A 26,991-nucleotide genomic window follows, 5' to 3' on the forward strand; every position below is an offset into this window, starting at 1 on the left:
ACATAATATCTTGAATCTCCTGGTTTCTAAAAAAGCCGTAAAGCTCATGGTCATGTTTCTTATAAGTATCAGCGCAAGCAGTTACAGAATCTAGGAAAATTGACCGTGCTGATATAGATCCATGGGGATAGAGCGCGGAGACATACGAGACCGAAAATGCGCAGGCCTTTTGTCCTACCCAGTAACAATAATTATGCTGCCAATGGGCTATAGTACCCCCAAGAGCAACACACTATCTCGGAAAGTACCTAGGTGCAAGATGCAAGGTTAATACTTCATATGAGGAATTTCTTCAAATGAGACATTAGGCTACAAATCTGCCCAGGGTACTAGGACACTACACAATTTGGAAAATATAGAACATATGAACTAGGAACAAATCCCATGGATTGATGGCTCAGAGCTTTGAAGACAATTTGCATCCCTAGGATGCCCTGATCATGACATAGCTGAAACTCCGATCCACCCGTTGCAACAACCGAATATTTTATTTTATCGTTTACTTGCGGATAGCCTTCTGGTAGAAAGCAAGCTCCTCACCCTCCAGGATGTAACCATCAACACGGCCGGACTGGCCGGGGCGGGAGGCAACAACGGCGAAAAGACGACCGGACTCGAACTGACGCTCGATAGCACCCTCAGCCTTGCCGAACTCAGCGAAGCGGGCAGCCTGCTTCTTGGTGACGGAAGAGGACTTCTTCACCTCCTCCTCCTCGGTCTTCTGCTGGCGTCTGCGGCCAATGGGCTGGCCGTAGTGAGCCTCGTACCACTGACGGAAGGGAGCGGCATCGATCTGGACAACGGCGGACTTGGTCAGGGTGTTTGTGCGGACCAGCTCGTTGTTGCTGGGGTGGAAGGACACTCCAATGACACGGGTCTTGCGGGAGATACCCTCGGAACCCCAGGAGAAGTTACCAGAGTCGAGACGGAGGGCACGGAACTTCTGGTTGCCACCACGGGTGCGGACAAGGTGAATGCGCTTGGCACCGATACGGGTGTTGGCGGGCTGGCGACCCTTCTCGAACGCTCTGTAGAACGGCTTGTAAGCATTCTGCTTTTGAGAGTTGCGGATTCCTTTCCCAATGCAACATGAAAAACTTCAAATCTCAGGCTAGGTTGAATTCGTACCTCTTCTTGCGGTAGTGAGCGCGCTTGGCACCGGTGGCGCTGCGCTTGTGGCGAGAATCACGAGAAATACCCATATTTGCGGTGGATGGATGGGTCTAAAGTTGAAGAGATACGTTAGATATTGTCGATTGTGGGCCCTGAACGTTTCTTTTTTTTTCCAATCCTTCTGTTTCGTCTCGAGCGCCGCACAAAATCAATGTTCGAGTATCAGAGAATTGGGCGACAATGTTGGTAGATAGTTGAAAGACGTGTTCAAGGAGAGGCAAGATCGAAGTGAAGTTGACGATTTGACGGAAGTCGAGAATCCAATGGGGATAACGAAGATCGAAATTGATGGCGCAGCGAGCGAAACAGAATTTTTCGAAAGAAACCTTGCAGGAATAAGACAGCAGCCGATAACTCACCTCTAAATGTGTTACCCTTCACCAGAAACACAGATAAGTTGTCGTAAGGTTGTCGTGCGAGATCGAGGGTCGTGGAGTCGCTGAATTTCGCAGGCCGCACTGTGTCGCTCGCTTGTGTAGTGCCCTAACCGACACTAGACTAAACTGGGTTTAGGGCGTCCCAGTCTTTGGACCTGGGTCAGGTGATCGGCACTTGATGATTCAGCAAGGTCACGTGCACGCCATCTGATATGGTGAAATCAGACAGTCAGACCTTCATGGTTACTACTAAAAGGTCCTAAGGTCCAGGGCTATTCCACGACTTTATCAAGTTACAATTTTTTGAAGTTCTGATGGTTTCAATATACCGGTTCATCTATTGTTGCAATTCAATATCGCATTCACTCAATCGGACAATCTGGCAATGACTTACAATGACTTCTAGTGATTGCTAGTGTCATAATTGTCTTCCTCCCGGGCTGTCCCTACTGACTCTTACCGCTCTTCGACCTCTCCTCCTTAACAATCTGCTTGATACGCTGGAATGCGCCGAATCCCTCGACAAAGCACGAAGCAACCCACTTACACCACAACCCCGAGAAAACCGGCACACCCAGCGGCTTCAACTGCGTGATAGCCAACAAAATGGTCTCAACAACATGGATCCCCAACACCCCAGGAAGGAGCCACGGCTGGATATTGTAGACGAAGTGCGCAAAATCAGGCACAAACTTATACCCGAAGTACTCGTAGACGAATGAGCCCGGTAGCAGGTTACTGCGCCGGAAGCAGCTGGCGTAGGTAAAGAGGCACAGGCCAAAGATCACGGCTTGGACGCCACGCGGGGCTCGGTACTCGCTGAGGGTGACATCGCTGCGACCCAGGCGTTTCAGACTCTCCTTGTGCATGGCGACCATGCGGCTGCGTGCCTCGGAGTAATCTTTCATTGGGGGGTCGATGGGGACGCTGTAGCGGGTGCCGCGGGCGGTGACAATTAGGTTTGAGAGGGTGATTTCTTCCAGATTGGCAGTTTTGGCTTGGGAAGTTGAGATGCGGCAGTAGGCTTGGAGGAAGAGAACGAGGGAATCTTGGTGGTCGGCATTCATATGCTTGATGATGAAGTCTTTGGAAGACATGGCGATTGCGTTGATAGTGGCAGAAGCAAATAAGGGTTCTGGGAAAGATGGAATTCAATTTGAAGTGAATTGGAAAATGAACCGATGCTCGAGTACAGATTGTAAGATTGTAAGCGGCGGGGAGAAAGTAGAACACAAATGGACCGCCAAGCTCCTCGGCTTCACGCTTTCCACGCTACTCCGTACTTTTCCACTCCACTCCGTACATCAGTCGATATCAAGATTGAAAAGTTGCAAATTTTGGAAGAAAAAATATATTATTCCAATCGCCCAAGAGAATATACATAGCACAATGCGTCCTTTGACCCAGGAAAACCGTTGATCCACAAAAACAAAAATTAATCAAGACATTGGCTCTATGAAAAAAGCATTGGAAAGACTCGTGATGACGTCGGATCGTGAGGTTGGCCATGGGACCGAAGGGGTTTCAAGCCCTGTTGTTGGTAAAACGCGATCAACTCCTAATTCGGTTCTTTGAGCGGTGTTCTGGACAAGGGTATCTAAAAGGGAGGGGATTCTTGCCTCGAGGCCAACTTACATGAGAGCCAAGGTAAGATCGCCGTGAATGCGTGCCTTCAATTCAACTTCGATCTCCAGGTTGAGTTCCAACCTCAGCTTCATGCCCTCTTGATCCAGCATATTCGGTTCTTCCTTGTGGAGGACATCCATGCCGCCGTTGGGCTTGAAGCTTGAGTTTTGTTTGGAGTAGGGTTGCATGGCTTCGTCACCCGAGTCGGAGTAGTCATATTCATCATCGTATTCATCTTCATCCGTGTATTCGGAGTCATCATCTTGCTGAATGGGTTGTTTCCGTTTTTGTAGTTGCTTTGATTGCTTTTTCGTCTGGGCCTGGGGGACTTCTTCTTCTTCGGATTCATCGGTGTAGTCGTCGGCACTATCGTAATCTTCGCCGTCGGATAGATCGTCCTGGACGGGGAGCTTCTTGGGCTGCTGTTTGGTTTTTTCGACGGTCGCCATGATAAGTATGAGACAACGCTAGGGTATAGAGTTATAGGCAAAAGAAATTGGTATAGAAAGGTATAGGATGAGAGACGAAATGTCACCAAGATTTGTATATAATAAGGATATAGAAAAAAATAAAATAAAAAAGGAAATTCCTCAGGATATTCACAACATAAAAACCAAAATGAAAAGCAAGAAAGTGATATACGTTGTACTCAAAGAGTGATCAATACTCTTGTCCCTCCATGACGTTGGCGGCTGGCAATTATCCTCTCCAACTCAGACTTTCCCCTTCAAGACCACCCGCGTCATCAGGTTTGAACAACATCAAGGATTCTAGACCTGACACAAAGGCCGTGTCCACAGTGGCGGCATATACATACAAGATTGGTTTTTTTTTTCTGTCATATTTCAATCCATGGAAACACATTCAGACTCGTGGCTTTGAACCAGTCATCCTGAAACCAGGAACCGGGCAGTTTAAAATTATCCCCTTTCATGGCATCTTTGTGAGAATTTTCGACTAACTGGGGTCATAGGTAACTATACACTGTATATAATACAGACAGTTGTCGGCAGTTGTTTTTTTCCCATGAAGCCAATATCCATTGCACAAATCCCAGTTTGGATGTTGTGTGGCGTCATACCATCTATTTCTCGTGTTGTGAGACGACAAAGCTGCAACGGTCTTACGTCTACTTAATCTATTTAAGTGGAGAATGTCAAGGCGTCAAATTCACCGAAATTCAATGTGATTGGAGCGTGGGATGAAGCGGATCCTTTTTTTCTAATTTTCGCCCTACAATACCGAGTACGCCAGGGTTTTGGTTTTATCTCCGAAGGTTGATCCCTGGATTATACATTGTACCAATTCAATCCGTTCCTATTGTTCCATACGGATTGGTTCCAGGGTCTTGATCCTTGTCCACAGCACACGTCATACTAACTGTCTCCAGTATGGAGTTCCTATTCTAAGATTCCCCAGCCGTCATTTGGCGCACAACGTACCTCAACCCAAATCTATACAATGACGGTCGCTATGGGTATTCTTCTACCCGAGCAAAGAAACTTACCATCTGACGTCGGAGGCGGCTAGAATCTATACCGGTTTTGGCCAGGCCTACTAGTCCTGATGATATAAACGGTTGGACAAGGGGAAATTATCTGCATCATATACCAATAAACGCACGATTACATAGTAGTTCATCCCGCCCACCTTGTGACGCTTTGTCCTATCTCGTTCTCGAATCAATTCATATTCCCCTCATCTCCCCCCTTTAACATTCTTTCTTCTCTTTTTCCATTATGGCCGATCAAGAAACTCCCTCTACTCCCACTACCGACTCCAAGCCAAAGCGTGCCCCTCCCAAACTAGGCAAGAAGTCTCCAGCCAAACAAGAACAAACCCCTCCTCCCTCCGAAGAAGGCCAGGAGCAGGAAAAAGAAGACGACAAGCCCCAAGAAGAATCTAAACCCGAAGAGTCCGAGTCCGCCCCCAAACAACAAGAGCCAGACTCAGACCAAGAACAAGAACAAGAACAAGAACCAGAACAAGAAGCGCCTAAAGAACCTGAGCCAGAACCTGAGGCCAAGCCCGAACGTCGTCGTCGCCGCAAACCCCGTCCCCAAGAATCAGACGTCGAGTCAATCCCGCGCGAAATGGATGATGAAAAGCCCCAGCGTCGCGTCCGCCGCCAGCGCCAGCCCAGACAGCAACAGCAACAAGACAACGGTCCCCTCGGCGGCCTACCGGGCGTCGGCGGAGTAGACCAAGCAGGCCAGCTCGTGCAGAACACAGCCGGGAATGCCTTGAACGGCGTGACGGGCAGTGCGGGCAAGGCGGTCGGCGGGATCCTAGGGGGTGGCGACAAGAAAGAAGAAGACGATGGTGGCCGGGATGAACAGCTTCGTTTGCGGCTGGACCTTAATCTGGATATTGAGGTTCAGCTGAAGGCGAAGATTCACGGCGATTTGACGATTGGCTTGCTGTGAGTATACCCCCACCTCTTCCCTTGTGTTGATGTGTTGTTGCTAACCTAACTCGTCTAGTAATTAATCTTGCTGCTGGCAATAGAAAAGAGTATTTATATACCCAGTTTCTATGCTATACCTGGGCATGACTTATGGGTTACGTTACGGCGATGCAGGATGCAGTTTTTGTGTTTTTGTGCTATTTTTGATCGGGTTCATCTCCCTAGCTCTGGCGCTGTGTAAGGTACATTTAGCCTTGAAAGTATCGGGGAGAAATGGATTAATTATTTGATTCACCGTTGTACATCGTAATAGATTGACAGTAGCAAACATTGTCTCAAAAATCTTACACAGAGAGGTGGCTTGCCTTGGGTCTTTTGAGTTCTTACAATTCATCAAGTTGGACAAGTGCAACGAGTCTGCGCTTGATTATGGCTTGAAATTACATCAAGTCTTAACAATGTAAGTCTCATTGAACACGACTTCTTGTTTCATTCTGGCATAAACAAACTATGTACAGTAATTACTCAGGGCAAGCCTCCGTCTATTGTATTTGTGCAAAACAAGCCCAGCTTAGAGATATACGACATCAGTATCGATGAAAGACCGATACAAGTCAGTCCACGTACTCCTCATCTATTCATTGTCTTCGCACCAAGTGTACAGAACAGGTTAACTGCCCTTTGTAAGGGTCACGCGGTCATTCCGAACTATACCCTCTATAATCCCGCGACCCACATCAGCCCATAGCCAAGCGTGACGATAACCACGAAAGACATAAGACTGGATGGAATACCACGAGTGAGGAAATGGCGGACTTGGAGATACCGCTGGCCTGTCTGGGGTACTTCGGTCATGATGGCAGCTAGGAGAACTAGTTAGCAGAGTCCAAGCGGATGAAATGAAGAACATACTCATATTAGGGAATCCACTTGTGGGCAGAGCCATGGCGACGGAGCACATCAAGGCACTGGCCATAACCAGCAGGTTGGGGTGGGGATTTTCCATGTTGACACCGATCTGGCGGACAAGAGGCAGGATGATGAGGGCGGCGACAGTGTGCGAGATGAAGGTGGCAATGACAAGAATTAGAGCACAGAAGACTAGCAGCACGCTGTATAGACTGAGATGCTCGACGCGCGCGGTGATGTCGGCGGCGATTGTGTGCAGCAGGCCTGATGAGGTGACGGCCTTGCCCAGACACAGTCCACCGGCAGCGAGGATGATGATTGTCCATAGAAAGTTGTTGAAGTCTTCTTTGTTCAAGATACCCGTTCCGAAGAAGAGGACAAGGGGGATGATGGCGATGACACCCATGTCGCCGAAGACATGCTCGAGTTGGTGGCTGGCGCACCAGAGACCGATAGTGATGAGAGTGACGATGCTGATGAAATACTGCATGCCAGTGAATCGGTCCTTCACAGGACGGATCGGGATGACAGTTGCATTGCGCCCAGGACGGAATGTCGCCAGTAGCAAAAGCCAGATAAGAAGGATGGAGATGATACAGACGGGCAGCGAGATGAAGAACCATGTACCCCAGCTGATGTTTGGGAACATGTTTTGCAGGGCAATGATGTTCTGAGGTGAGGCGATAGGAGACGCCGCACCACCAACATTGGCGGCCAGCGCGATACCCAGGACAAGGGCCTTAGCAAAGTTTGACTCCGGGGGCATGTTACGGAGCAAAGGCTGGATGATGGAGTAGCAGAGCACGGGGGATGCAACGTTACTGATCCACATGCTTAGGAACATGCTCACAAACATGTTGGTCAGCAGGACAGTGGAAGGCTTCGAACCCGCTTTGCTGAGCACAAACATGGCCATGCGCCGGGCAATATCGTACTTGGATAGCGCCGCTGCAATGGTGAAACCACCAAGAAGGAGCATGATCACAGGAGTCCACATTGCCGAGAACACCATGCCCACAGACTCCTTGGGTCCAAGTCGCTTGTGTGGCTTCTCATCGGACCGCATGATTCCCAATGTGACGACAAGAAATGGAATAAGCAGTGAGGTCACAAACAGCGGGATCGCCTAGGAATTTAGATTAGCATGGAATAAATCGGCTCGGGCGAATCAACACGACATACCTCAGTGGCCCACAGTATACTAACAAGCACCAACATAGCCAAACAGTTCTGCTGCTCGGGCGTACTCATAGTTTGCATGGAAAGCAAAGTGCCAAAGACAGCGACACTAAAGACCAGCGTGCCAAAGCTCAAGCTGCAAAACCACAGTGGGAATTGGAACCGACCAAGAGGCGTCGAGATTTCCTGGGTACGAATCTCATTCTTGTCACCCTGACGCCGAGCAGTAGCCGGGTCCTCGTCACCACCCAAGAGCGTCCGGCGAATACCAACGTTCGCAGCCTGCGCACGGCGTTCAATCTCGATCATCTCACGCCAGACGGTGTTTCGCTCCCAGACAACATGCTCACGCAGATGTAGACGCAACTCGCGCCTTGCGAGCTGCCTGTTACCCTTGGTCACGATATCCGCGTACACACCCTCGAAGTCCTCGATATGTCTATCGACGGCAGCCATGGTGCTCTCAGTGAACGGTCTTGCGGAGTGAACAACGGAGGCCAGGTAGTCTCGGCGTAAGGTACGGTTCAGGGTCTTGTCGTATTTCTTCAGCGCCTTGGCGAAACCGGTCTTGTTCAGCTCTATAAAGGACCGAAGCTCGCAGAGCGAGACGTAGCCTTCAATCAGACGCTTCTTCAGTGAGATACCGGTATTGTAGAGGGCGAGGAAGTCCTCGTCGTTGAGGTACGATCCATGTGGCTCAGGACCCACCGGCCGTCCAAAGAAGGAAGAGTCCGCCAAGTCACCGTTCGGGTCATCCGTGCCAGACTCGCCGTCTGTCCACTGCATCATTCGCCGGCGCTGGGGAAGGGCTGAGGCCGACCGATCATCGTCGCTATCCCCGTCCTCGTCGTCGGCCATCGAATCATTGCTGATGGCGCTGGATCTCCGGTGCTGGCCTGGAGGTTTGACATTGCGACGGACGCCTGCCTTGATGATGGTTTCGCTCACCGGGTCCATGTTGACGCCGTCTGTCTCGGAAAGATACACGTGGGCGTCCTTGATAAGCTCGTCGGCGAGTTCGAAAATCTCCGCCTCTTTCTTCTGGTAGAAGGTACAGATCTTGTCCATCTCGGCATCGAGAGCGCGCTTAAAAACCGCATCTGGGTTGCTCGTTTGAGCACCCAGCAGCGGCGCAGACTCAACATCGGTGGTGGACTGGCCCTCGGTACGATTGACTTGTTTTTCAAGGGTGTAGATCCTAGGCACGGTGCGACATTAGCGTGAATACAAATCTCCGGTGCAGAAGCCACCATCAATCCTGTGCGATGTGACACCAGCAGAACCGCGGGTCTGGCTACCACACCATCATGGAAAACTTGAACTTACAGTTTCTTAAGATTGCTGTATGCGATGTAGTTAGAGCTCCAGTCGGGCACAGCGTTGAACTGAACGCTATGCGAGAACTTCATCTTGGCAGGTTCCGAATCAACGTTCCCTTGTGAAGAGTTGAGAGCACAACGTCGAAGGGCCTCGGCCCAGAACTTTAAACGAGAAGTTCGAAGGTGAGTCGGCGACGATTCCCCTTGCGCGTCTCTTTCAACGTCGATATGAAGACCAACAAGCGACTGCGAGCTAGCGGCGGGGTGGAAAGGTCTAGCGCTTCGAGATTCGCGAGCGGGGCCAGCGTTTGCAGCTCGATTGGAGGTAGGATGGTACTCGACAAGTTCAATGGAGTCGGGACGCGGGGGAGCCACCGTCGAGGAAGGAGGCCGGAGGTGAATCGGCCTTTATCATTCGAGTAAAGCAGGGAGAGGCAAGGCCGGAAAGAGTGTGCGGGGACCAAGGGTCTAGTCCGGGTCAGCTGGCGGGTTTGCGTGTGGGTTGCACTGAAAGGGTCAGGCTGTCAATGATAGAGCACGCTTGCGCACCTCCGATCAGGGGGATCTGTCCAGTAAACTGAAGTTCACTCCGAGAGTTTGAGTCGCGACTAAAATATTCAACGTCCTTTTTTTCTCTCGATGACCTCAGGGTCCGTTGCACTTCTCGATTCAGTATAGTTTTGGATTAGGTAATCCGTGGGGCCTATCAGGCGATGCTCTATACAAATCACAATGAAGTCGTTGATTCACAGGGATAATTTAGAGAAACTTTAAAGAGTATATCGGAGGCTTTCATGCAGGGTGTCTGAGTAAGGTTGTTCAAGGATGAGGTGGCCCCCAATCACATGAGACACTAGAGAGTAAGCGGCTATATATAGGGCCATTAAGACACGTGAAAGGACCAAACGTGATATTCCAAGTCCAGGTACAAAGTAGTGTGCAATGTCGAAGTCCAAACAAGTGCGTGAAGAATATTAGTCAAATCTATTTGACCAGACTAGATAAATGTACATATGCAGAAAGTGCTCAGAGATACAAGACAAACCCAAAACCCATAAAGAAATACAAGGCCAAAAAGCCAATTTACCGACGAGGAGCAGTGTTCAAGTTGGCACGACCAGATATACCAATCTTGTGCATCTGATCCCTCTTTTCCCAGACGCTGCTACGACCCTCAGCAACTGCCACAACCTCAGCGGCAACGCGCTGGGCGAATGCCACATCACGGCGCTTCTCAGATGTATCAATAATCCATTGGATGGCGGTACGACGGCGCTGGCGCAGATTCAGCGGGTGGGGGATCTGCACGGCAGCACCACCACCGGCGATACCCTTTTGCTGACGGATTCGGAAAAGAGGAGCCACGGAGTCGACAACCACGGTGAGGTAGCGGACAGGATCGAGGGGCATCTGAGAGGCAGGGGGAGCATCGAGGAGACGGCGCCTAGGGTTAATCTGGGGAGGAGCGGATGTGCGAAGATGATCCAGAACAAGGCCCATGTTCTAAAAATTGAATTAGCGATGTCCAATGCACTGATTAGCCCAATGAAGGATAAAAAAGAGCCCCATACCCTCTGAGCCTTGGTCAGCTTTCCACTCTCCATCATCATCTTAGTGAATTGGTCCTGCAAAGTATCGTAGCGGTTCCGGAAGTTCAATGTCTTAAGGTTCTCAGGAATGACAGGCTTCTCGAACTTCAGGCCAAGATTCTCATCCTCAACAACAGTCTCCGACTGAACCTGCTCAATCATGCTGGCAAGAGCAGCAGCAGCCTCCGGGCTGGCACCCTCACCAGCATTAGGGAAAAGGTTGGCATCGCTCTTGGGCTGAACACTGTCCACATCGGGCATGCGGCTCCGAGCGGAGGTCGAGAACGAGCGTGTGCCCGACTTCTTGAGTTCGTCCTGCATGACCTTGGGCATGTGCTTCATGGCGATTTTATCGCGGCTGAGAATCTGTTCCATCGGCGGTTAACGGTTGTCCCACAGTGTTGACTTTCCAACACCGGTCCGGGTTCGGTGTCAGATGTTGCGATTTTGCTCACCTCCTCAACAGGTGTACCCTGGTCCAGCTCCGGGGAGGCGGGGACACCATCGCATCGCTTTTCCTTCTCCATGATCCGGGAGATCTCATTCGCCTCCTCGCTGACATCGGGCAGCTGATCGATGGTCGGGAAGGTCTGCTCATCGGGCTGAGGCTCGACCTTTTTCGAACCATCGCGCGAGGAGTTCCATCGGCACTGAAGCGGTAGTGATTGGACGGCGCGGAATCGGGCAGGGCTGGCGAGGGTCCGGGAAGACAGCGCGGGGGTGGTGGATTGGCGCAGGGCGGAAACGGCCTTGTTGGCCGTGAATAGGTTTAGACGAGGTGTCATTGTGGCGTTTGTGTGAATTGACCCCAATGCAATAATGGAATCTGGGGAGGTCGATTCGTCTGGAAGTTTGCGGTGTCGAGCAAAATTCCGGGATGGCTTAGTCATTGCCAAGAATTTCGATGAAGGTGAGGTCATGAACTCGTCGTTGCAAACAGGATTGATGTAGTCATTGTGCATGAGCTGTGCAACGAATAAGTAATAGGAAAAAATAAGGATCTCACTTGTTTTGACAGTGTGTTGGTAAATATGCTTGGTATCTTTTCAATCGTAGTTGCTCTCTATACTCTGCAGTATGTTTGGATCTCACACAGATATATCTCCGCGACGGAATAGATCATGATACAAAACCACCAAGCTTTATGGAATTTATGACCTTATTACCACATGTAGCATATATTGGAACATTCATTTACAAGAACAATGTATTAACGGTTGTCAACAAATGCGATTTTGACTATAGACAGGTAATCTGCATAATATAGAATACATAAGAAAGCAGCCAACTAGCTAAAACCAAGGGACCAAGACCGCCATAGTTTCAACTAAGCCCAGCTTAGTTGGCCACATTATCGGGATAGACATAGAATGCCAGGGCAAGAATAATATACAAGCCGAGACACATTCCACCCTCGAGATAGTTAGACTTTCCGTCCTGAATGAGCAAGGTAACAACCAAGCCCGAAATAAAGAAAGCAACTGTCTCGAAAGTCTGGAAGTGCAGCGTCATCTCAATACCCATGATCCAGCCCAAGATAACCAAGAAAGGAGTGACAAACAGAGCAATCTGCAAGCTGCTACCAATCGCAACACCAATCGCAAGGTCCATCTTATCCTTGTACGCAACCACCACGGCAGTGACATGCTCCGCAGCATTACCGACGATGGGAATCAGCACCAGACCGATGAAGGTCTTGCTCATGCCTGTCTTCTCCACCATGCTATCAATGCTGCCGACCAAGTAGTCGGCGCAGATGGAGACCAGGACAGTAACCACGACCAGCGCAACAGTCGCAGCCCAAGGGCTGAGTACACGTTCTTCCTCTTCCTCCTCCTCGTCAGCGCCACCAGCCTCAGCATCGCTCCCGTTGGTCTCCTCAAAGAGATCCGAGTGGGATCGCAGCTGGAAGAAGAGGTACATGACGTAGAGCAGGAGCAGGATGACGGAGGTGCCATGCGACAGGATAAGAATGTTATGCTGGGCATCGTGGTCCGGGTCCGTGGTAGCGTCACCGGGCTTCGAGACAGTGTTGTTCGAGATCGCGGCGTAAAGGGTGGCGGGGATAATGAGCGAAGCAGAGGCAACGGCCATCAACGAGGACATGGTCGATGCCACGGTGCTGTTGAAAGATTGCTCACGGTAGCGCAGACCTCCGACGAAGAAGCAACATCCCAGTACGAGCAGGATATTCGACAAGATGCTGCCGAGCATGCTGGCCTGTACAACACGCACCTGATTATCCTTCAGGGCAATGATGCTGACCTACAGCACGGGGAGAGATTAATTTGACGTCACGCCGTATAGGGAAAAATTCAAAACTCACAATCAACTCAACGGCATTCCCGAAAGTTGCATTCATCAGGCCACCCAGGGCCTGACCCATCGTAGCCGCCAGCTCCTCCGTCGCAAAACTCAGCAGCGACGCGAGAGGAATGATGGCAAAGAAATTAAGGGTAAACACAGCAGTGGAATCCCAGCCAAGGGCACCAGCCACAATCCCCAAGGGTACGCAGACAAGTAGGAGATTAACATAGTCACGGATGAGGGTCTTCCACGTCAGATGGACGACATGTGCAGGCCAGCGCACCCACACGCGGCTATCCTTCGGGTGATGATGATGCTGGCCATGGTCGACATGTTCATGAGGTGAGAGACCAGAGAAAGAACCACGGGGCTCACTGAGAAGTCCAGTGCGCTCATTAGCACCTAGGGAGCCACTGCGAGACATTCTTGCTGGTCCGAAGCTGTGGCTTCGGAATTGGGAGCGGAGTTTGGTGCTTGCTATATAAAAGGTGTGTTAGAACCCCCGATGTGACTTCAAGTCGGAAAAGAGCGGATGGTGGGGATATAGAAAGGAAAGTGTATCACGTACACATAATTTTTTTCTTCTGTAACAACCAAGAAAGTTAAGCAGAGACTGGCGGGGGGAATGAAAGCCACTTTCCAACGTAACGAGATGAATTTCCACGGTTGCAAGGTTAGCACAGCCTCGACGTCAGGAGTTTGAAGAGCTAAGTGGGAGCTCCAGTGTGATGATCACACTTTGCTCCACAAGTTGGACACTTGGAACTGTTGGCATTATTATTGATTGGTTGATCGTAAGAGCCAAGACTTTGCCAAGTCAATGCACTGCCACACTCCATTTCTTGATTGGAACACTTCTTTCACTTTCATTTGCATAGTAAACAACGCATTTTATACGAAGTACAGAGAGTATAAGCGAGGTACATTAATAAAATGGATTGTAGACAAATTATAACACATGGTATCTATCTCTCATCTCATCTCATAAAAAAATAATAATGCAGTGAGTACAGGGTAGTTAAGTAAAATAAAAATGATATCGAAAGAAAAGAAAAAATCAAAAGGATAGACAAGAGTCAAAAGGTGAAAAAAAAAAGAAAAGGGAATCATTTTACTCCTCTGGCAACGCAGCTTTGAAATCCATCCGACTATTCTTCCGACCAACACCCTTCCCCTTGAGCATACTGAATCGACGGAACACCGAATCCCGCATTCCACTATTATTATTATTATTAACCGGCGACAAAGGCGCCGTACCATTGGTAGTCGTCATAGTCACCGTATTACTATCCCTTGTAGCAGGCCGCGAGTAATCACGCGTGGGAGGGATTGTCGACCACCCACCACTAGCGGGTACGCGGTCAGCTGTACTCGGGCCTCTGTGTTGGGAACCCGCGCGACTACGACCATCATGGGAGGCGTCGCGGGAAGGGTTGCGTATTTTCAATGAGGTTTGGGATTCACGAGCTGCCGCTGCGACAGAGGGCGAGGATCCGTGCTTGTGGCTCTTGTCACCGCTGAAAAAGCTGCGGCGCTTTTCGCTCCGGCCGCCGCGCGAGTGGCTGGTCGTGCGACTGTGGATGGTCGCCGTCTCGTCGTCGACTTCTTCTTGTTCGTTGACAATTTGGCCCTTGCTGTCGGATTGCTGGATGGTGAAGATGGAGTTGGAGGGGCCGTGAGTTCGTTTGAAGGGGTTGATTATGCTGATCCGGTGGCTGACGGATTGTCGATCGGAGCGCTTGCGCGTGTGTGCGTTGCGAGCGGCGCCGTTCGAATTCTGCTCTGGGCTGATGGTTCGCTGGATAGTAGTCATTCGGCGACTGTCGCTCAAGGCTGGAGATTGGCGGGCTGTTTGAGTTGGCGTGGGCGAAGAGTTTTCCACTGGAACGGTGACAAGAGACTCTAGCTCAGGCTCGAAGACGTCCTCAAAGCGTCGGAGCAGTTCGGCTTGGGTAGCTTGTTGGGCAGGGCGCTGGTAGAGAGACAGGGCGTGCTTGATAGCCAAAGCATGGTCGACGAGCGCGACGGAGAGTGCAGTCTCCATCGGGTCCACGGGCTGGTGCTCCACTATATCCTCACCGTCCTCATCCAATTCCTCAAGCAGCTTGTTCCGTGCCATTTCCGCATCGGAAAGGAACACACGGTACAATGCTACGCAATTCGAGGACGGAGACCGATGCTCCAGCAGTTGCTCTAAGGCTTCTGTCAGATTCGACAGACTAGAATCCTCACCCGAGGCAGCGCGGCGCTCGAGAATCTGAAGCTCCTGTGTCTTGCGCCACGTTCGCTCAATGGCTGTCTGCAGGGGAGACAAAGCAACCTCCTGAGCAGAAATGATCTCGCTGCGACGAAGGATATTCGGAAACGATTCAGAGACAGTGAAAATGAACTTCTCAACGTATTGCTCACGGACATCCGAGCTGCCAGTGTGTCGTCGCGAGGTAGCAGAGAATCGAGACGGATCAGAGATCAACAGGTGCTCGCGGACAGAGTACGGCACCTTGGAACGCTGGTAGACAGGGTGTGACACATCGCGGTGGGCACTGACACCACTAATCTGCAGGAACTGGCCTTCGTAATCGGGGATGTCGCCAGAAGACATAATCTGCGCGGTAGGGTGTTCTCGTTGCATGCGATCGACGAATGAAGCCATGCGTTCGGTGTGCGCAGCCTCAAAGATAAACTCCTTATCGCGCAGGCTGGGAGGGAAGCCTAGACCTTTGTAGACGACGCGGAAGTAGCGCGGGAACTGCTTGCCGCCCTTGGCGATCAAGTCGTAGATGCGAGCCATGGAGCTCTGGGCTCGCGAGAGCTTGGCGAAGTCCATGGTCGTGTGCTCGTAGTGTGCCGCGAGTTCCTTGTAGCAAGCCAGAGCCGGGGCCCAGGCCATGGCATTCTCAAAGTGTTGAATGATAGAGAAGTATAATGCCTCTCTTCGATCAAAGGAATTTTGAGCAGGGAACGCAGGTGTGAGCAGCTCTGGCATGGGCTTGGTCAGATCCCATTCGTATAGGTCGGCGTGGAATTGAAGGGCAAGACCGGCTTCGGTAAAGTTGCCTGCTGCAGCTTGGGCTTCAGCCAATTCATGAACGTAGCGAATGAAGATGTCCTCGCGGCCCATGTCCTTCATATATTCCATCAACTTGAGAGCATGGAGACTCTGAATCGAGGCTGAGCTCTGAGAAGCAACCAGAAGATCCAAAAGTTCATCGACAGTGCCGACGAGACTCTTCACGGCATTGGACAATAAATCATCTGATATCGTGTCATCCTCGAAGAGATCGAGAAGTTCACCAATGAAGATCTTCTGACTGACACTCTCGTTCATTTGCTTCGACTTGAAGAGGGTGTCCAAGCTAGAAATGATCTCCGTCTCGATGATAGAGATATCTTGGTTCAGATCCCATTCACTCAAGATCATCGTCTGCAGAATCTGAACAGCAACATGACGCAAGCCCTCGTGGACACTGAGACACAGACCGATAATGGGAGGTACCAGGCCTGGAACATATTGAACCTGGTAACCACCCAGTCTCTTCAAATTGAAGCGCTCTCTCTCATCATCAGTAGTCTCCCAGCCGATGGCCTCCCAGGTAGATTGTAGTAGATCAGCACCTTGCTCACGCACATCCCCAGCGATCTTCCAGACTGCTCGGCGCTTCTGCTCGGGGAAGGTCTCCAGCGCAAGGACATCGCTAGAGATGACCTTGAGCAAGGTAGTAAAGAAAGACTCCCAAAGCTTGGTATCGAACGTATCGGCATCGTCCGGCGCCGGAAGGAATTTATCAGTTAACAACAAAGCAATATGTTCAAGACTTTTGATAGTCGCGCGGTGATTGTACACATGAATACTGAACCAGGATTCGGGGTAAGCCTCGCAGTCGAGAATGGAGTTATGGGCCTCAAAAGTCTGGCCGATGAACGTTGCAAGCTCAAGCTCTTTTAAGGAAGGAAGCTTAGGAGACACGATCTTAGATATAGCAGCCATGAGAGCCGAAAGCTCAACCAAAGACTCGTCAAAGCTCTGAGGAATCTTAGCGGTCTTCATCTGGAATGGGAATGTCTTGCTGAAAAGCAAAGATAGATATTCCGTCTCTTCGACTCCCTCAGTGGAAATGGCACAGTAAGAAGCGACAATACTAGGCATGAACCCATAAAGGAGAGGATCAGGCTGGCTCAGCAATTGTGCCACAATGGAATTGCTCAAGCGCACTTGATCGCGATACAGGTCTGAGACGATGGGGGTCGAGCCCCAGTATGGAGCCAGCCAGCCGATACAGCTGTTGATCAGAGTTTGTCGCTCTTCTCCTGAGGCGAAGAGCTCGAATTGGGTATAGTTTTGAATGAGGACCAGCTTATACAAGATCAACATGCCTGTTACATCCTTGCATGAATCCATGAAGCTTAATGCAATCATAATCATTTCGTCCCGGCTCAGGACCTTGGAGAGCTCGGGCAGCCAAGCGTGGAAGTGCTGGACTATCAGTGTTTTGCTGCCCACCAGTGCCGGCGAGGGATTCCTCATCAATGTCTCCAGAGATTTGAAGATGGTGTGCATGTCTCTGTTGAAAGTGGACTGCACAGTGGTGATTCCGATGCCTTCTTCCTTGGCCTTTTGCTGCTCACGGGCCTTAATGATAAACTTCAGCAGATGGCGTCCCACCTTGAAGGCAGCGCGCAGGCTGCGGGATTGCTGGCCATCGGTTCCTGCGTTCAAAAGGCGCAGGTAGCTTCTGATGAGGCACGGTGTAACGAATGGGAAGTTGAACTGGTCATCAGCATAACGGTCGACCAGCGGGCCTAGATTGAACCGTCGATCGTGGACAATACCCAAGACAGTCACCAAGTCGTTAAAGATCAGGTTTTCGTATTCTTCATTGCCGGCATTCTCAACCAGAATTCCGAACAGCGCATCAAAGACACCACTGAGTTGCTTGACGATCTCGATCTCAGGGACGAACAGTAAACGCTTGAGAGTATCCAAAACCTCATCCACAGGTCGCTCGCGCCAGTTCAAAAGACTAAGAATCACTTGATCCTGGGAGTACTCTGTGCTACAGAGGTGAGTTTCAAGGTGCAAAGTGGCCAAGGGACCAGTCACAGCTTCATCCTTGGCTGACTCATTCTTGCCCAGTGCACTCCACGGAAGGTTCAGATAAGCGCCCTTTCCGTCTTGGATGCTGGATGTTTGCTTATCATAAGCATGCAGGAGGAGTGAATGGCGACCGTCCCTGATGAAAGCCTGCTGGTCCCAAAGGGGCATCCAGGCAAGAGCAAAGGGGAATTCTGGCGCATCCGCAATACTCATTACCATGTGAGAGCCTGGAATTTGTTCAGTGGGAATCTTGAGGCGGATGGTCTGGTTCCAAGGCGAGCCCCGGTGGGCGATTGTAGTGCGCCACGCTGTGTTAGAGGTATTGGCAGATGAAGGGAAAACACATCGGTCTACCCGAGCTCCTTTAGCATCGCGAACCTCAAGGGTAAGCTGAAGATTATTAAGACCTGAAGTCACTTGCAGGGGCAATTGACCAGCTTGCGGGTGAGAAAGCAGAGCATCTGTGGGGAATACGGCCTGAGAGAGTGTGACGTATATGTCTGATCTTGGGCGGGTAGGCGCCCTCGAGAATCCAATGCGCTGTGTCTGGACAACATCATGCAATATAGTAGGATTTTGGCGGATCAGGATGTCAGGGTCACAGCTGGTGAAGGGACGCAGATGAAGGTGAAGACGGGCAGCAGGATCAGCACGCACGTAGCGGCCGGTTGGACTAGGGAGCAAGGTGCGGATCAACTTGTCAAAGCCATCGGTGAGCCCCTCTCCATCTTCACCATCCCGACGAGGGGACCAAATGTTAATCACCTGCTCCGCATTCCGTTCCTGTCGGAGGATCGGCGAGATCTCTAAAATCCCCACGCCAACGGTGCGGATCGCGGAGATCTCCTTTGTCGGAACAGGTTGAGGGGCAGTTGGCTCTTTGACGCTGGATGAGCTGCTCGAAGATCGTGGCATGCCTTGAGAATTCGGCTTGGCTGGTTGTTCGAAGCTCGGTCCACGCTGCTTGGGTGTCCACATCATACTGCGTCGCGTTCTCAAGCTGCCCTTTGCCGAGGGTTGAATGCCCCCATTTGTCGCGGCCTTAGCTGGAGCTGGACTCTCTCGTGAAATCGATGGCCTTGATACAGGAGTAGTGTCGACTGTAGACTTCGTCTCTGGGGCACGAACCCAGACGACTAGATAAAGTTGTCGTCCATTTGTTGACCCATCGCCGATATCTGTTGCGGCCAATTCGGTAAACAGTGTTTTCAATTTGCTGCTTTGACTCATGTTAATGAACTTATCAGGAGACGGGATGTCCAGACTAAAAGTCTCAGACAGTGGACCTAGAACGCCGGCGTCTGACTGAGAGAACAACTGGATTGCAATAGTCGTGGGTCCAGGGGCATTGCCTGATACGGCGTTAATTTCAAGCAGCAAGTGGTGAAGGGCCGTGGCATCAGATGTCGCAATAGGGCTAGAGTCGAGCATGCTCATCTCAGACTGTAGCTTTGCCAGCTGGATAGCAGAGTCATCACCTGTCAGCAGACGACCGCGCTGCTCAGGGTCTCGCACAATAACGTTTCCGCTGAGCATTTTGTTTGCCTTGACAAGCTTCCACACGGTTTCGTCACGCAAAGCTTCCTTCTCCTTGCCAGTTAGGACATTGTGTAGTAACTGGCGTCTCGCAAAATCCAGCTCCTGGACCATGTTTGACATGTTTTCCAAGACATCATACTTTCGGTCTAGAAGCAGTTCATGCAAATTGGTGGAATGCCATTCGCGTAGACATGATGCGATTTCATCGACCAATGGTTCCGCTAGGGAGGTCGGTGTCTCATCGCCAACCTTAAGCATTGGAACCGGAGCAGCGGGTTTTGGCGCGTCAGGGTCACGAGGCGTGAAAGACACCGGCGTATGTGGAATCGAGCCTGTCCGCCATGTGTGTACAGAGCGCGGACTTGAAAGGGCTGGGTCGTCGGTTTTATGAATAATAATTTGGGAAGGTTTTCCCTTCTTCGCAAAGATCACATCCGACACTTCTCCTTGGATTTCACTCGACAAAGCCATGCTGTTTCGAGAGAGGAACTCTCCGTCCAAGCCCGACCAGGTCAGGCGATCAATGCTTTTGCGATCACCATTAAGCAGCGCTTTATATCCATCGCCATCGCCTAGCACCTCCCGAATCTCAACGCAGTTCCGCGGAAAAATACCAGAGAACACGCGAGCTTCGAGAGTCTGACCTTTGATGCTTGTCAAGCCTGCCAATAGTGACGGCGGCGCGACCAGGTATCCCCGACACCACTCGCCGTCGGTACCGCCTTGTTCAATTATGTACAACTCATCGCCAAGTTCCAATGGCAGATCTGCGGGGGAGGATGGGTTGAAAGGGTATATGGCCACGGCAAAGGCGATGCGAGGCAGCGGCCGCCAGGGCATGGCTGGAAATTCGGCGCGATTGGGGCTCAAGCGGGACTCGCGTGTCCCCGCTTGGTCAATTAGATCACAAGGTTAAGATCGGGCGCTGATCAGTTCGAGGAATGTTCGTTTCGAAGGCGACATGCAGTGGGGGGTCCGGGTCATTGGGTCCGGGGGTAAAATGAGAGGAATGTGGGAAAGCTATGCGACAGCTGTAACGATCTAACGAGACATGATTAGGATAAGACCAAATTAAAGTCGCCAGGTCGGTCAATGGATGTCCCATCGGAAACCGCAGAGGTTACAGAGCACAATGCACAAGAAACCTCAAAGGGTCCGAACTGTGAGACCCGTGCTCCCCCCCTTGAGCGACATTTCGGGTGGAGACCTTTGAACAATTGCAGACGATTGCAAACACTTACCGTGAGAATAGTATGTAAATAGTCAAAACAAGCAAAATATTAAATAGGAAAAAGCAAGAGAAAGGATACAGAAAAGAGAGAGAAAGATATCTTGAAAGGAGGAATAAGATTAAAAAGTTGAAATCGTAGATCACCCCCCACACACCGACTACCTTTATTACTCGCATTGGCATTCTGAGATCTTACAGTACATATATTTATATATTGATATTTATGCTACATGAATATCATCTTTGCTGAGTTTCAACTGGTCTTCGAAGGATAGCTACCTTGCTTCATATGCATAACCATCGCAGCTGATACCCGGTTTGAAGAGCACTTTTAAGATTGCATTTGGATTTCAACGTCTTATACTTAGACATTTTAAGCCTTGAAAGCCACAGTCAATTTCAATTCGCTTGAGTAGCCTAAATCGCAACTTTGGAAACGCATCAGACATACAGTAGCTAATTAAATTGATCACCATAATTAAGCACAAGTACAAAAAGGTGATAGATCCGATACCCCAGCGCAAACCCAAAACCCCCTGAAACCGGTCGAACGGTGGAGATTTGGAGCCAAAGCACCAATAGTACCTTGATACTCTAATAGTACATACTGCGAAGGTGCATCCTTCAAAAGCCGAATTCTTTCCACGAGTGCTGCCTGAAGATGCCTGATTTAAGTCTGACAGAACTTAAAACACTTGAATTGCTATAACAGAGACCATGGTAAAAAGGGCTATTAGGGATTATAATTTTGATAGTCAATGTACGGAGTAATTAGTTAACTTATACAATTGAAGAGAGAGAGAAAGAAAAGAAGAAATTAAGCAGATTAGAAAAATAAGTTCAATATTCATTTCCTCATTTCCGGAACATACTAAGCGTTTCTTCCTTGCGCCAGTCTAGATCCAACTGACCCTCATACACTGTCTCAATAATATGCCGAGTCTGGTCATATGTATGTTCGTAACGATTCTCACACTCTTTCAAAACCTTCAAAACAAGACTACGACTAAGACCAGGATCATCCGCATCACCGAAATGTTTCTCAACCCGTTTCTTGAGCATTTCGATACCGCGCCGAATCTCCTTATTGTCGTACGAGGAGAGCACCTTCTTCGCCACCATACGGGAATGGCTCGCCCGGGCCGCGATATCGGATGGGTTACCACCAGCCGCGAGAAGATTTTCCACCGATTGCACGAAATCAATCAACTTGCCCAGGGGCCGGTAGATCACCGAGTCAAGGTACAGCTTCATGTGCTCCTGGAAATCTTGGTGGGCGCGATCAAACCACCGTTTCAGAGCGGGGATGTTGTGCACGTCCACTTCCTCGATGTAGTGGTTCATGTTTTCGATCAGGAGGATATGGTAGTTGAGGATCTCCTTGTCTTCCGGATCGCCCGCGCCAGCTGCCACACCCGGAGGTTGGCCAGGTGCTTCCTTGGCGATAAATTTGAGTGACTCCCACATTGCACGGTTGATGCGGTCGTACGCGTCATTGACGCTAATGCGAATGTCACAGAGTGTACCCGAGGGCGAGGATAGCATGCTTTCTACTGCGTTGGAGAAGTTGGGGAATACTCGCATAAAGGAAATAACGCCCTTGCGCTTGTTCACCTTGACCTTGGTATCTTCAATGCCGCGAATTTGTTCATCGACGAAGCGATTGAACAGTCCCATGAGACGGGAGTGGATCTTCTGTAAGGCATGAAGGATGAATTCTTGGTTTGTGTCATCGAAGTCGGCCATGGAAGTCTCCAAAGCGCGAAGAATGCCAATTCCTTGTAGAGGGTCGGCTGACATTGCCCAATCTACCATGGTTTGCATGTCATTCGGCCAGAAGGAGTAGACTTCGTCCATGATCTGCTCCACTCTTTTTGCCATACTGCGATCGGGATCATGCGGTTGATTGGCAGAGAAGTCGGGGCAGTTGCGGTTTTCGGGAATGGCCGAGGACACGAGGTCAGGAAACTCGGCGCTGGCAAGGGAGTTGAGGTGGAAGAATTGAATTATGAAATTTTGCTCCTGAGCCATCATTTTCAATGTCTCCTGCAATGTACCGGAGAATGCCTCGGATGGTTCGACCTTTCCTTGCTTTTTCTCGCCGCCCGAAGCGAGTCGAAGCCCGGCGGCAGCCCGTACCGTCTTGCCTCGTCGCACAGTAAGTTTCCGTGCCGCCATGGTGAGACCCTCGGCTTCTTTCTCTTTCTCTTGGTGTGTGAAGAGGAGTTCTTGCTCATCCCCAGTGGGTTTGCGGGCGGTCTTCTTCCATGCCGCGTTGTTATCCCGGAAGTCAAGCTGGTATGACGGCTTGGACTGCTGTTCATACAGCCCAACAAGACTGTTCCACTCGGTCATGCTGACTTCCTTAGCGAACAGCATAATGGCGTTGTACCGCCAGACTTCTTGACGGAAGTGTCCTCGTGCAGCGGTATCTAGCTTCATTGAATCCTTTGCACCACTGCCTGCCAAGTCCACGCGCTTTTGCTCCGCCATCTTGAAAGCAAGGGCCATGAACTGCTTCAGTCGGTTGAGGAACATGATTGCTGTTGAGCGATATTCTTCCTTCTTCTGTTTAATTGCCCGCATTTGCCCGATTTCGGTATCAGCGTAGACGCCGACACTGGCATCGACCTGACGTCTCTTGTTTTGTCCAATGTCAGAGTCAATCATGAGCATGGCCTTGTACAATGTTGACAAAGCGCCTTCAGCATCTTTCAGTCCATCGGGGTTGCTCAAAGAAGCCTCCCTCAGTGGACCAAGCTCAGATGAAGAGATTGAAAGGGTCTTCAACAGATTCTGCAATTCATTTTGGAGAAGCTTCTGGTTGGCGGTTTGAACCTGCAGACCTTGACCTTGGGCCTCAATATACGCGACATCCTCGTGAAGGGTCTAATATTCCACATCGTTAGTAAATTGAGTATCAATACCATTTCGTCCCCAAACTTACGTTCAATTCATGGGAGTAAAGGGTCAATAAACCGTCTAGCTCATCACACTCTTCAATTGTTCGGTCAATCAAGCTCGCAAGTTGCTCGACCTTTCCTTCTTGCTGTTCGAGATTGCCAAGCCAGCTGGTGGCTTCAACACGGCCAATTTCGCGGCGCACATCTGCTTCAAGATCCTCGATCTTCTGTTCATCTGCCAATCGTCCGTTCCAGCCCAGGTCAGACAGAATGTCATCGAAATCGATACCACGTCCATCGAGAATACGGGGATCAATGCCGAGAGCTTGACAGTATTTCATTGTGTGATCTTCACGGTGTCTCCGACGGCGTCCTTGGGCCGCTGGGGAGGGTGTCCTTGAGCGGTCTTCGACCTTGATGACAACATCGGTGAGGTTTTCTTGAGAGACCTCGGGAGTTTTGACAGGTACCACGGCTGGTTCGACAGCTGGCTCCGTGATTTCAACGGTGGGTGTCTGCGGACCCGAAGGAGGTATAGGTACTGCTGCAGTCGAAGCTGTAGGTGCGAGCGTAGGAAGTTGTAGGTCTTGATCTGACTTTGTTGCCACTGGGCTATGGGGAGGATCTGTTGCCGACCTAGTAAGGGAGGGCGCCGGTACAACGCTTGTGATACCATCGGGTCCGGCCTCATCGACTTGTGTCTTCTTTGCGGCTGCCAGCAGTCGCTCACCAGCACCACCTGCCCTAGGCTTGAAAGCACCAGCAGCAGTTGCAGCCTTTTTCCAGGCACCTGCGATGTCTTTGCCTGCCTTTTTCTTGACCATAGGTCCGAGTCCAGGGCGATGCGGCTCCAGTTGGTTCGTCTCATCCGCTGATACCGAGGGAATGTTGGGTGGAGTCTCTGTAGGTGGAGTAGGGGGAGCACTCTCGACAGGAGGCTTTGAATTAGGGAGAGGGAGGTCAGCATGCTCTTCTGCAGGCATGTTTACAGCGAACATAGCAGCAGGCTCTGCAGCCAGCCCCTCAATACCGGGCGAAGAAGATGGTTCCCGCGGCTGAGTTGGACCCCCCGTTGATAGACTCGCTGGCATAGTTTTTTCTTGAGGGAGAGATGGCTGCTGGAAAGCAAATGCCCTTTCACCGGACTCACGTTGTGGTGATTTTGGACCATAGCTAGGGACAGGACGGAGAGCTGGATCCCGAGTGTCACTACTGGACGAGCCCGCCGTGGCGGGCCGAAGTCCATCGGTGCCGCGCATATATTCTAATCCCTTATTGAGTCCTGGATGAGGAGCAAAAGTTGGGGTGCCGGGACTACGATCTTGACTGCGAGAAGAGCCTGGCCGGAGTCCTTCCGGAATGCCACCGTAACTGGGGTCTAGTGTCGTGGAAATGGCAGGAGGCGGCTCTTTGCCTCTCGACTCTGGTAGAGTGGTAGACGCTTTTGCGTTTGCTGCATTGCGCTCAGGAGCGCGTGGAGGCGGCTGCTGTGGTGGCGCGGGAGAGAACGAGGGAGGAGGTGATTTATGCAGATCAAAGGGGGACGGGGCTGGCTTGCTAGATCCGGTAGATGGCCGAGAACCCGTCGATGGCCGGGAAGTCTGCTCGCGGCTTCGAGCGCGAGCAACAGGATCATCAGAAGGCTTTCTCCTAATTTCTTGAGGCCCATCTCGGCTTGCCTCACGACCTCTATAGGAGGGCTGAAGCGAGGACGGTACCGCACTGTCTGACCCTGGAGGAACCGGGCCTGTTGCTCTTAACGGCGGACCGCCTGGTGCCCCGGGGGGTCTGGTTTGTGGTTGTCCATGTCTTGCCAGCATTTGTCGCTCTGAATCATCAAATCCAATCAGAGTTGGCATGTTCCCGTTGGTATATTTCTTATAGATCTTGACCAGGCTGCCAATGAAATATTCCTTCTCCTTACAAGTCCTCGCATGCCAGTAGTATGGTTTTCCAATGGTGACTGTGAACCCACAATTCGAAGCCCATTCCTTTTGTTGTTGTTCCCCAGGCGTCTTCGGCACAAAAGATGCGTATGATTGGATTGCAGACAAATCCTCGAGCATCCAGGTTTTGCCGATGGAGAAAGTACCCTCGGCATTCTCTCGAGCTTTGTGCACGCGAACTCGACCAGACTTTCGTACCGAAATGATAATGACACGCGGTTTCTTGTTCTCCGGCGGTCCATTTGGAGGGAAAGGACTTGATGGATGCGTTGCATCCTCGGTGATACGGACGTGGGTAATGTAGGATTCCAACACTAGAGGAAAGCAAATATCAATAACGATTCTCTATAAGTTAAGGCTCTTCATGTCGGTGCATGGCAATGCGATCCCATCTGGGCGCGCGGTAAGTCACTCCGCAGTGTGTTGCCAAGCGCGCGAGTATTGAACATAGGCGGGGTCAATAGAAATTCTTCGCCAGTATACGTACAAGTTCCATCGTCATCTTTCTTCGCATAGCAACTCTTAATGATCCGCGCCTTCTCATCCTCGAAAGCGGCCCCTCTTGTCATAGTGCTTGGGCTGGAGTTCGAGTCAGATTGTGGCCCAGGGCCACGGTTTAGTGGAGGTCCTGGCGGTGGCCCTTGCGGAGGTCCACGGGGACGGTCTCTTCCATTCATCATTGTTTCTTTGAGGACTCAGAGGTCAATTGTGGGTAATATGGAGATCAAGGGGACATGGTCGGGAGGGTCGGGATCGGCCACGTCACGGCGCACGATGCGCCAAAGGAATTGAGATCCAAGGACCAGTGATGTTATTGGACCAGTGAATTTCGACGAGACGGAAAGGAAGTAGAGCTTGCAATGCGATAATGCACGATAATAGTGGCGGAGCTGTGTTTGGGGTAGCGGACACTAAGGCGGAGAGCTTGGAGCGGAGTATTGAATTGATCCGGCTTAGACCAAGCGCTACGGTGTACAGCAAGGTTAATTGTGGTGTTTTTGAGTCCTTATTATTGGGGTAAATAAGCCCTGAGAAACAATCAAGGCTACAAAGTGGTATCTCATATATAGCATATCTCAAGCTCACCCTTTCTTTGCGCTTTTGCTTTACTTCTTGAGATGCGACCAAAGTAAAGGCCTAGGTTCAGCTCCGCAGCCAATCACCCCCAGCAAAAGTACTCACCGCCCTTATATACATCCACGTGAGCGCTATCTCGACCTGGCCAAATCCAACCAATGAACACCGCTCAATCATCTCACCGCCCTCTATCTACAATTTTTTCTTCCTCTTTTTTTACTTTGGTTCCTGGCAGATTATTTCGCTCTAGTCCCCTTGCCCCGGTTGATCTTTTCTTCCTTTCGTTTCACTGAAAGATCGTTGGACAGGACCAA

At 50.7% G+C, this 26,991-nt stretch overlaps 8 protein-coding genes across 8 annotated transcripts; 1 reads left to right on the plus strand and 7 right to left on the minus strand.

Annotated features, from left to right (window-relative positions):
* Positions 1 to 499: 499 nt before the first annotated feature.
* Positions 500 to 1,202, minus strand: N7529_008357 (40S ribosomal protein eS8; the record flags this gene model as incomplete). Its single annotated transcript, XM_057243884.1, has 2 exons — positions 500 to 1,028; positions 1,129 to 1,202. The coding sequence occupies 2 exons, from the start codon at positions 1,200 to 1,202 to the stop codon at positions 500 to 502; spliced, it is 603 nt and encodes a 200-aa protein (XP_057095422.1).
* A 794-nt stretch (positions 1,203 to 1,996) lies between these two features.
* N7529_008358 (DUF2470 domain-containing protein) lies at positions 1,997 to 2,647 on the minus strand (the record flags this gene model as incomplete). Its single annotated transcript, XM_057243885.1, has 1 exon — positions 1,997 to 2,647. The coding sequence occupies one exon, from the start codon at positions 2,645 to 2,647 to the stop codon at positions 1,997 to 1,999; it is 651 nt and encodes a 216-aa protein (XP_057095423.1).
* A 534-nt stretch (positions 2,648 to 3,181) lies between these two features.
* N7529_008359 (uncharacterized protein) lies at positions 3,182 to 3,625 on the minus strand (the record flags this gene model as incomplete). The annotated part of the gene is made up of 1 exon (XM_057243886.1): positions 3,182 to 3,625. The coding sequence occupies one exon, from the start codon at positions 3,623 to 3,625 to the stop codon at positions 3,182 to 3,184; it is 444 nt and encodes a 147-aa protein (XP_057095424.1).
* Positions 3,626 to 4,915: 1,290 nt separating this feature from the next.
* On the plus strand, positions 4,916 to 5,666 carry N7529_008360 (uncharacterized protein; the record flags this gene model as incomplete). The annotated part of the gene is made up of 2 exons (XM_057243887.1): positions 4,916 to 5,598; positions 5,660 to 5,666. The coding sequence occupies 2 exons, from the start codon at positions 4,916 to 4,918 to the stop codon at positions 5,664 to 5,666; spliced, it is 690 nt and encodes a 229-aa protein (XP_057095425.1).
* A 634-nt stretch (positions 5,667 to 6,300) lies between these two features.
* N7529_008361 (putative plasma membrane phosphate transporter Pho87) lies at positions 6,301 to 9,080 on the minus strand (the record flags this gene model as incomplete). Its single annotated transcript, XM_057243888.1, has 4 exons — positions 6,301 to 6,446; positions 6,496 to 7,618; positions 7,675 to 8,869; positions 8,998 to 9,080. The coding sequence occupies 4 exons, from the start codon at positions 9,078 to 9,080 to the stop codon at positions 6,301 to 6,303; spliced, it is 2,547 nt and encodes an 848-aa protein (XP_057095426.1).
* Positions 9,081 to 10,073: 993 nt separating this feature from the next.
* Positions 10,074 to 11,364, minus strand: N7529_008362 (mitochondrial 37S ribosomal protein uS7m; the record flags this gene model as incomplete). Its single annotated transcript, XM_057243889.1, has 3 exons — positions 10,074 to 10,493; positions 10,562 to 10,945; positions 10,996 to 11,364. The coding sequence occupies 3 exons, from the start codon at positions 11,362 to 11,364 to the stop codon at positions 10,074 to 10,076; spliced, it is 1,173 nt and encodes a 390-aa protein (XP_057095427.1).
* A 553-nt stretch (positions 11,365 to 11,917) lies between these two features.
* N7529_008363 (guanine nucleotide exchange factor DCK1) lies at positions 11,918 to 20,410 on the minus strand (the record flags this gene model as incomplete). The annotated part of the gene is made up of 3 exons (XM_057243890.1): positions 14,002 to 20,410; positions 12,906 to 13,359; positions 11,918 to 12,844 (listed from the first exon to the last, which is right to left on the minus strand). The coding sequence occupies exons 1-3, from the start codon at positions 20,358 to 20,360 to the stop codon at positions 11,918 to 11,920; spliced, it is 7,740 nt and encodes a 2,579-aa protein (XP_057095428.1). The 5' UTR covers positions 20,361 to 20,410.
* Positions 20,411 to 21,606: 1,196 nt separating this feature from the next.
* Positions 21,607 to 26,280, minus strand: N7529_008364 (GTP-Rho binding exocyst subunit SEC3; the record flags this gene model as incomplete). The annotated part of the gene is made up of 3 exons (XM_057243891.1): positions 21,607 to 23,640; positions 23,699 to 25,914; positions 26,088 to 26,280. 3 exons carry the CDS (start codon positions 26,278 to 26,280, stop codon positions 21,607 to 21,609), a joined length of 4,443 nt encoding a protein of 1,480 aa, XP_057095429.1.
* Positions 26,281 to 26,991: the final 711 nt, after the last annotated feature.

The sequence above is a fragment of the Penicillium soppii genome (assembly GCF_028829465.1).
Source record: "Penicillium soppii strain IBT 18220 chromosome Unknown utg000006l, whole genome shotgun sequence".
Taxonomy (NCBI): Eukaryota; Fungi; Ascomycota; class Eurotiomycetes; order Eurotiales; family Aspergillaceae; genus Penicillium; species Penicillium soppii.